The sequence below is a fragment of the Penaeus vannamei genome, chromosome 4 (genome assembly GCF_042767895.1).
Source record: "Penaeus vannamei isolate JL-2024 chromosome 4, ASM4276789v1, whole genome shotgun sequence".
NCBI lineage: Eukaryota > Metazoa > Arthropoda > Malacostraca > Decapoda > Penaeidae > Penaeus > Penaeus vannamei.
In genome coordinates, this window is record NC_091552.1 from 52,559,891 (window position 1) to 52,569,648 (window position 9,758).

The following is a 9,758-nucleotide window of genomic DNA, read 5'->3' on the forward strand; positions in this document are numbered from 1 at the left end:
GGATGACGTGCTTTTTATATCCATTTTTATCACTGCAATACAATGATAGAAATTAACGTGAACTTTCATTGCACTTTAATTGTTGTTTTGTTTGCTGCTAGAGTAGTTTGAAACATAGATATTATTGGCATAAAAAAGTCTTGATCAATGAGGTAACCAAATCTAAAATATGAATCTTTTCTTCACCCAAACAGGTGTCAAGGTGTTGTTCAGAGTTGGTTTGGTGCTGCTGAAGTACGGACTGAGACCGCAGGTACTCAAGCGCTGCCCCGGGATGTATGAGACACTCCAGGCTTTGCGCAACATTGAGCATGGTGTTATGGCGGAAGGTTTCCTCTTATTCCAGGTATGGTGATCGGATTTTGTGAGAGTGAAGGTTTGAGAAAAAAGTAGAATAAGGAAGCTTTAAGATTGTGTATGATAAGAAAGGGTACAAGAAATATTGTATTTCTGTTAAAAGCATCAACCTTAACAAATGAGAGCTTTATGTAGGCATAGTATATATTATTGGAAGAGATTTAAAGAAAAATAAAAGACTTTTATATCAATATTATTTTAAAGACTGAAATTTGCTTTTACAGATGCAAAGGTTGGACCTGAGTGAAGATGACCTACAGAAGGAACACCAGCGCCAAGTGCAAAAGCGAAGACAGGCCAAAGACGCTGCAACAAATGGCAGATAGAATGCTGCAGAAAGGCTGCCAAGGCCCAGCCCGTTGAGCACTGAGTTCCGCAGTGAACTGAGCTAGCTCACCGACATGACAAAGTGTGATGCCATACAAGATTCCATAATCTGTTTTACATACCCGAAATAAACCTACATCCTTCTTGCGCCATTTCCAGATGTGAAGTCTGCATGTCAGGTTTACTGCTGTGCTCATATGATGCATATGAATGATGTGTAATGTACACCATGCACTAATATTCATTTGTTGCCTATGTTAGTTCCATTAGGCTGGAGATAGTCAGCTTACTAGACAAATAAGACTGTGGGTGCCAGCATCTGGATGAAAGTTTGGAATCCTGTCCGGAGATTTATATTTTTCCTCATATAATTCAGGTAACTGGAGATGAAAGGTGATTAGCACTGTAAGGAGATGCCGAGGCGACTTTAAGGAGAGGTGGCCGAAGCAGATGTTTAATTGGGAAATGGAATGTGTGTATAATGTAATTTGAAATGAGACGGATTCCCTTGTTACGATGCTGATATGTATAAATCTTGCCTTGTGTGTATTGATGAGAGATCTTCCAAGTGAAGCGAGTGTGTTGCTCCGTTTAAGTTGCAAACTATCTGATGAAGTCATCTTTTGTTATCTATTTTTCTGAAAAAGAATGAAATCAAACAGAAGAAAGATCACTTCCAGAAACACTCCTAGGTTTAGTACAAGTTTACCCCTCTCTCTCCACAAAAGAAAGGAAGGGAAAAGAAGGAAAGGAATGACAATTTTTATGGTGTTGATACACCTTTCATGAAGTAGTGATTGTTAATAGTTATTTAGAGAAATATTTTGGTATATTCTTCCTTCTGGCGATGGTTTGATAGCATGCATGGAGCAGAAAACTTAGTAGAGAAACTGCCTCATGTTGGAGCATATGTGGCCCTCAGTTTCTTGGGAACAGATGTGTCATTAGCAAGAATTATATTAGATGATGTTCTTTGTAATAAGGAATTTTGCATATCATCTATTCAGTATTTCATTTGTACAAATGGCCAAAGGAGTTGAAAAAAAATTTAGTTAGAAAGTTTGTTTCTCCCTTTTTCAAAACTTCCCAAAGCAAATGTAAAAGGACTTGTGCCTGTACAGGTGTGCCGTAAAAACCTGGTTCTCCGGCAGTAGTGTAGCATGTGGGAGACGCAGACGGGATCGGCAGTTGTGTGTGTGTTTTGGGTGTGATCAGTGTGTGCCGCAGGTACAGCTGGGGATAAGATTTGATAAAGTTGTAGTTGTGTTTCCTTTGGTGAATGGCCATGGAACTGACCAGTGCCTCTTGCATGTAAGAATGATATATTTAGATGAGATAAATATATATATATATTTTGTGTCATGTGTATAAAATGTACAGACAGATGTTTAAAAGCTTGCACATTAATATTAGATATTAATTTATATTGATAAATTGAAATGCCAAAAAAAAAAAAAAAATCCTATATTAACCTAATTGTAAGCTATCACCTTAATGGTAAAAGGAGATATAAAAGTCTTCAGTTGAACTAAACAAGCCCTAATATTGAGAAAAAAACATTGTATATCAGATTATTCAGATTGGAAAATGATTGTACACTTCTGATTAGTTTTATGTAATAGAGTATTGTCATAATTTCCTGTAGGGTTATGAATCTCTCGTATTTATTTGAAGACAATTGTTTTCTGTTGTTATTCCACTTAATTGAAATGGATTATTGGACAATAATTTAATAAAGATAAGAGAAAATAACTGATGTGGATGGGACCCATGAAGCGGAGATTATAAGTGTAACAGACTAACCAAACAAAATAAAATCTTTTGGAAAAGTAGATAAGTAAATAAGATACCTAATGAAAGGATGTGGCCACAATTTTTTAAATTTTTTATTGCAATATCATTTCAGTTTCTTATATATTTGTGGAATAAGAAAATAGAAATTAACATATTTAGTTTGCTCACTTCCACTGTTTTCTTTCTTTCTGAAAATTGAAAGTCGTGTAAATATTCAGTTTGGAAAATAGATTTCATAGATAACACTATGCCTTTAGCCAAAATAAGAAATACTTGAAGTGCTTAATCATAACAGAGAAGAAAGAGAAATTAGATGAACACAAGCTGCAAACTGTGCATGTCCACTTCCTTCTTTATTTTTGAATTAACACACTGGACATCCCCCCAAAAATACATAGTCTCTCTTTTTTTTTAAGTTGTATACATGTAATGTTAGAGAGTAGAGAAGTGCATTACCTACATGCAAAAAATCTCTCCCAAATTTTCACTTACTTGTCCCACACACACTACACCCATACTCCCACATTCCGCATTGCCCTGGCTTCCCTTATCAATGTACTACATGCAAATATACAAAGCATGGACTTTCGTCTTGCACACACAAATGAATAAATTTTTTCCCCATTTATTTTAGTTAATTCTGTTTTTTTAAAGGAAGCAAATGGGACCATTTTATCAAACCTTTTTTATATTTATACTTATCCTCCTATAATGGATAAGGCTCCTTTTCCTATTTTGAAATTTTAATTGAATTTTAAACCATTCACAATTTCCATTCCATACCCATCATATCCCCCCCGGCATTAGGTGGCAAGATTTTAAAGACCTTTCAATTATGTTGGTGAGTATTAGACCAATGATAAAATGTTGACGGATAGTTTAGGCAACCATTGGTAATTAGACACACTTCACGTCCATTAGAAGTCTCCTTTGGTTCAAAGAAAATGTCCATATTGGTAAGAAGTACTTTTTTTCTTCAAATAATAATCTTATTTTACAGATAGATGCAAGATTGAAGAATTTCCCATATTACCTCTGTATTCTGAAATGATCAGCTGAAGCATTGTACCATAAGAGTGATGAAAAGTTTGCAGTTGGAAGGATTATAAATGGAACAAATGTCCTTGCAGGTAGCTTGATGTTACAGCAATTGATTTTAAGTATTTAAGGGGTCCCCTGTTTTATGATTCCCCGATAGATGGTATTTAATTTGCTATTACGGGTTTCTCAAGTCAAAGAATCCCTTGTTAACTGAACTTGAGATGACTTGTAGCCATTTCAGTTGCTGTAACTTAGATCAAAGACGAGTGTATAATCCAGCTTTTGCTATTTAATGGAAAATAAACATATTTTTGTTGCACATATCTGACTGCAAATCAAGTCTTACCAGTATTAAACACACGATCTTGAAATGTCACTCAATTGTAATTTGTCTTATTTTGGAAGAAGGAAAAAAATTAATCAAAGTTGAAATCAATAAAGAGCTTTCATATGACTTGTTCTTCATAATCAGAAATACCCTGTTAGTGCACGTGAAGCATTTTTTGTGTGTTTGTCTTTGTGCTGTAAATTTCTGCATTGAACCTTTAATCAAAGGAATAGATTGGATTTAACAATATGATGTTCTTGGTTTTTATCAAGAGCACTAAGATTGGGCTACAAAAAATGAAGAAGAATGGAAAAAAATAACTGAAAAACTGATCAACAAATTCTAGTACAACGACACAGTGAATTGGATATGGCAAATGGAACTTTCACTGAGTACAAGAGATAACAGCATTGAAAACCTGTTGGCCTAGTGTCATGTTCACCATTTCAATATTAAGTCTTGTATCTCAATTTATCTTTGTGCTACCAGAAAACACTTGAGCCTCCAAAGAGGAAAAAGTGAGAATAATTCTTATTGTTATGGGAAGGTGTAGAGAAATTACATTGCAAAATATAGTTAGCTGTGAAAGATTAATACTGAACTAGTTGTCAACAATAAAGTGAAGGGAAGGGCAGGAAAAAACACTTTAAATTCCAAATACAATTGTTTATGAAAAGCAGATCTATAATGCCACCTACAAAATCTAATCATACTTGGTAAATGATCTCTACATAAGATTTTATTACAAGCTTTATATACTTCTTAATAAAATAAAGGTCTGTTCTGTTAAAAAAAAGGCTATTCCTGTAGTGGTGCTTTAACCTGCAAAATGCAGTGCAGAAACATTATAGCTTATATAGTTTCTTTGTAGTGTGTGTTCAAAGATGTTTATTTCCTGAAAAAAATGGAGGTTACCAGGGACAATTGAATAAATGAAATGAGGAAGAGGGAAATTAGGTACAAATATTAAATGAGAATTCACTTTGTATATAAGGTAAGAAAAACCTATAACCACAGGAATTAAAATTGGTCATCAGTGGCAGGTTCTCAGGCTAACAGATCCCTCCATGAAAAATTGTGTACTTTATAAATAATTCTAAAAGTTCTGAAGTAAATGAACGGAAATGTCTAAGGAAGCCATATTTCTCATGTCAACTGAGTTGTTCAAAATTTTTGACTAATGGTGAGATAGAAGAAAATAATAGCGAGGTGAACTATTGAACACTGAATAGCTAAGATGAACATGTTACATGTGCTCTCGTTATGGAATCTTGGATAATTCTGATAAACTGCATTTACTAAATATTAATTTTGAGAAGCCTTTTAATCTCTCTCTCTCTCTCTCTCTCTCTCTCTCTCTCTCTCTCTCTCTCTCTCTCTGTCTCTCTCTCTCTCTCTCTCTCTCTCTCTCTCTCTCTCTCACTTTCTTTCTCTTTCCCTTTCTCTTTCTCTCTCTTTCTCTTTCTCTTTCTCTTTCTCTTTCTCTTTTGCTCGCTCTCTCTCTCTCTCTCTCTCTCTCTCTCTCTCTCTCTCTCTCTCTCTCTCTCTCTCTCTCTCTCTCTCTCTCTCTCTATATATATATATATATATATATATATATATATATATATATATATATATATATATATATATATATAAATATTCTGATGAGGAAACGAAGAATCACTACCCAAATATAGTCAAATATATTTAATCATGCAGTTGAAATCTGCATTGCATAAAAAAGAAAAGGAAGAAATATGTGTACTTGTAGTAATCGACAATAAATACAGGAAATGAATACATAATCTAAATTTACCATAGCTGTTCGGAACATAAATGATCCATCAAATATCATTGACCTTAATACAGTTATTAAAAAACATACTCAAACAACAACCAGTAGATAAATCCCTTCTTATGGTAGACATACAACATTAAATATTTACAACTAATCATATTGCACTGACTCAGGAAAGCATATCTGTTTATTGAATAAACTAATCAATATCAAGAATGGAAAAGAATTAGAGCTAATATATACAAAACATCAATCAGCAGTAGTAGATAAAACATCCTATATTCACAACCCATGATTTTACAACTCAGAAGTACATATTTATTTCTTAAAAACAAACTAACCAAAAAAAGGGGGGGAAAATAATAGGCTATAAAACCAACTCATGTAGAACACATTTATTTCTTAAAAACAAACTAACCAAAACCAAGAATAAAACAAAATTAAAGGCTTTATACCAACATATTTATCCACCTTCCCATAAAGAAAACAAAACACGTAATAATTCTTTAGAACTCGAGAACAGGTGTTATTTACAGAACACACGCGACTTTTATTTCTTAAAAATATACTAACCAAAATCAAGAAAAGAAAAATAATAGGCTATAAACCAACTCATTTATAATCCTCCAATAAGAAAAACAAAACACGAAATGCTAAAGAACTAGAGAACAGGTGCTACTTACAGAACAGGCGACCAACCAAATACATGTTAACCAAAATCAAGAATAGAATGAAATAATAAGCTAGAAACCAACGCATTTACACATTCTCCCATAAGAAAGACAACTATTCCAAATTCTAAAGAGCTCTCGAGACCAGGTGCTATTTATAGAACACAGACAACGTGTTATTTCAGCTGCAGGATACCTCCAATGTAAAGCTGTCGGCTGGCCAGGAAGGAGGTACTGATGGGTTAAAATATGCCTTCCATGAATTCATTCCCCACGAGGTTTTCTGCTCTCGCAATCTTCCTTGCAACCTCGATATTTTTCTTTGGTTTAGGTGGGTGTGAGTGGCTGAAGAAGTGGTTTATATAGCTTGTACAATTACGTTCTCGTTGTGAGCATGGGTGGCGTTAAAACATGACTTTTAGGGCATTTTAGGCAGTTAAGGAGGAAGAGAAATAAATGCGAAATGTGATGAAGACGATGAAAACTACAGTATATTTTTTTCTGGATAAGCACGCACGCTCTCTCTCTCGAAGCCATAATGGACGGGGCAGAAGAGGCTTCTCGGCTGGACCTCGACGTCCCCGCAGCGCCCGGACGCGTCGGGAGGGACTGAGGTCGGGACGGTGACGTCGTCGGGGCACTGTCGGCGCAGGAGGTCGGTGAAGAGGTCGGGGCCGATGCTACAACACGCCGAGGGGTTGTAGGAAGTCGGGATGGCGGACGCGACGGCCTGACAAAGGGGCGATTAGTGTTGCTGGGCGTCTGATTTCCGCAGCGCAGGCGAGGAAGTGGAGGGAGGCCTCTGTTTGGGCGGGACATGTCGGTCACTCGTAAACTTATTGGGAAGGAGGGAGAGAGGGAGAGAAGGAGAGGGAGAGGGAGAGGGAGAAGGACGTGAGAGAGGGAGGGAGGGAGGGAGGAAGGAAGGGAGGGAGGGAGGGAGGGAGGGAGAGAGGGAGAAGGAGAGAGAGAGAGAGAGAGAGAGAGAGAGAGAGAGAGAGAGAGAGAGAGAGAGAGAGAGAGAGAGAGAGAGAGAGGGGGGGGGGGAGGGGGAGAGGGAGAGAGAGATAAGAGAGAGAGGAAGAGAGAGAGAGAGAGAGAGAGAGAGAGAGAGAGAGAGAGAGAGAGAGAGAGAGAGAGAGAGAGAGAGAGAGAGAGAGTTTGAATTATTGTCTATCATAACACCAGGGAATTAAGTTTTATCTACTCGTAACAGAGTAAAGTATAAAAAAGTATAAAGTATAGAGTGATCCACAGAATCAAACGCTTTGGATAGATCTAAGAATATCCCTAAAGTGTACATATTTTCATCCATAGATTCCAGAATCTTGGTTGCTCACCTTAGCAAGGCAATTTCAGTCAAATGTCTTTTTTTCATGAATCCGAATTAGGAGTCAGTAATGATGTTAAGAGTATCACAAAACTCTATAAGTCGATTTATGTCAATTTCTCATTTTATTAAAGGAAGGAAGACCTGATATTAAACGACAATTCGACGCAAATTTCCTGTCGTCAAATTTGAAAATGAGAACGACTTTCGTTAATTTAAAATCGTCGGAGAATCGGCCGAAACGAAGCTAATTTAATAAATGCACAAGTACTGAGGAGATGAATGGTGCAGAAAGAAATGTACTATCATTAATATGGCGTCCCATCAGAAAGAAACACGTCAATCAAAGCAACTGAAAAACTATCCAAGAATAAAAATCTATAAATCGAGATTAAAAAGATGTGGAGCATGAAAACTGAAGTGATACCTTTTATAATTGGAACATTAGGATTAAGGACAAAAATCAAAATTCAAAACAAAAAGATAATTGCATGATTTGATAACAAAAGTGACTTGGCTTTTGTGAGAACTTATGTATATTCATGTAATTTTATTAAGGTATTTCCCTCCCTTTAAGTTCGTGTTATTTAGCATTTTTAAAATTTTTATTTATGGTTAAGACTGAATTTGTGACTCAGGTTTCTCTCTCTCTCTCTCTCTCTCTCTCTCTCTCTCTCTCTCTCTCTCTCTCTCTCTCTCTCTCTCTCTCTCTCTCTCTCTCTCTCTCTCTCTCAGGTTCAAAGGGGAGAGGTCAGGATAGTCTTGGGAAAGGGAGATTTTTTTTTTATTTACCACCCTGGCTAACTGCACAGGCGTGGGCAAGCTGTGGTACATTTGATGCATGGTCAAAGCATTATATAATAGTATTACAGTGTAAATCTAGATCATAAAATTATTACGGTCTAAAATATATAATTCAAAAGAAAAGAATAATTAGTAAATCTATCAAGCCGGCATACGGCTTGGGTGTGGAAAGGCAATGTAACATTTGATATGTGGTCACGTGATACTACATTCCAAATTTAGGATACAACATAAGTATATCTTCCAAAACATCAGATGATATGAAGTAGTTACATAGTTTTCCATACCTCATGCTAGGTGGTCTGAAAGGCTGTATTACATGGCACTCTGAGATATAATGTACAAGTGTTCGCTTATATTCTTCATTGCATAATTTACACTTAGTTTGTTCAACATTACAGGCTGTACTGACCTGCCAGTACAATCTATATCCCAACCTGATTCTTGCGGTCACAATATCACACTGTCTTGTTCTTGTTTTGTATAAACCATAGATGAATACATCTTGCATAAACCGGTCATAGTGCTTTATGCTACAACTTTCAGGCCGTTGAGAAATTAATCAAGTCAGACAAGTCCTCTTTGAAGGAAGTTTTATTTATGTGTGAAATCCTAGCAAGAGATACTCTAAGATCTATTTCCACACTTTGCTTGTCACATGCTGATTTTGCTAGGCGGTCAGCATGATCTAAAGGCGAGGAAATGTTGAATATGGCGGGGGAATCCCGTAGAGTTTTAGACAACACACACACACACACACACACACACACACACACACGTCTACATACATAAACATGTGTATGTCCACATCCATCCTGCCGCCATTATTAGTATAGTCTCTTCCATTGATATTAGGAAGGGCACCCAGTCATACAAGGCCGGTATTGCCCAAACAAATTCCCGGAATGCGCTTTACCCCCTGGACAAGGAAGGCCTCAGGAGAAAACGCAATTATCATAGGATATTGGTCGAGGGAGAGAAATTAGTTAAGGGCAGTGTGAGTGAGATTGATCCTGGAAAACACACGGTGAGTCATCAGTCTAAGTCTATTAATATGATTCCTTTTTCCTTCAGGCTAATAAATCTATAAGTTAATTAATTTGGAGAGATAAGTTATTTCTGTGTTATTTGGTATTTTTGAACATCATATATTTTATTATACATTATATGAACATTATATATTGTTTATTTTGTTTCTGATCGGTCTATTAAAGCGTTTAGCGTGGAAAGATCGATTATATCTACATTATATATTATTTCTGAACATTATATATATTACACTTATAAACATTATATATTATTTATATTATTTCTGAACATACTGTT

At 36.1% G+C, this 9,758-nt stretch overlaps 1 protein-coding gene across 2 annotated transcripts in view; it reads left to right on the forward strand.

Annotated features, from left to right (window-relative positions):
- wkd (TBC1 domain family member whacked) overlaps positions 1-3,973 on the forward strand; it is a 126,847-nt gene extending 122,874 nt beyond the window's left edge. For both annotated transcript variants that reach the window (XM_070121244.1, XM_070121243.1), the window contains exons 8-9: positions 195-346; positions 582-3,973. In XM_070121244.1, the coding sequence (XP_069977345.1) occupies positions 195-346; positions 582-683 (254 nt within the window). In that variant the 3' untranslated portion in view covers positions 684-3,973. The remainder of the gene's footprint in view (positions 1-194; positions 347-581) is intronic.
- Positions 3,974-9,758: the final 5,785 nt, after the last annotated feature.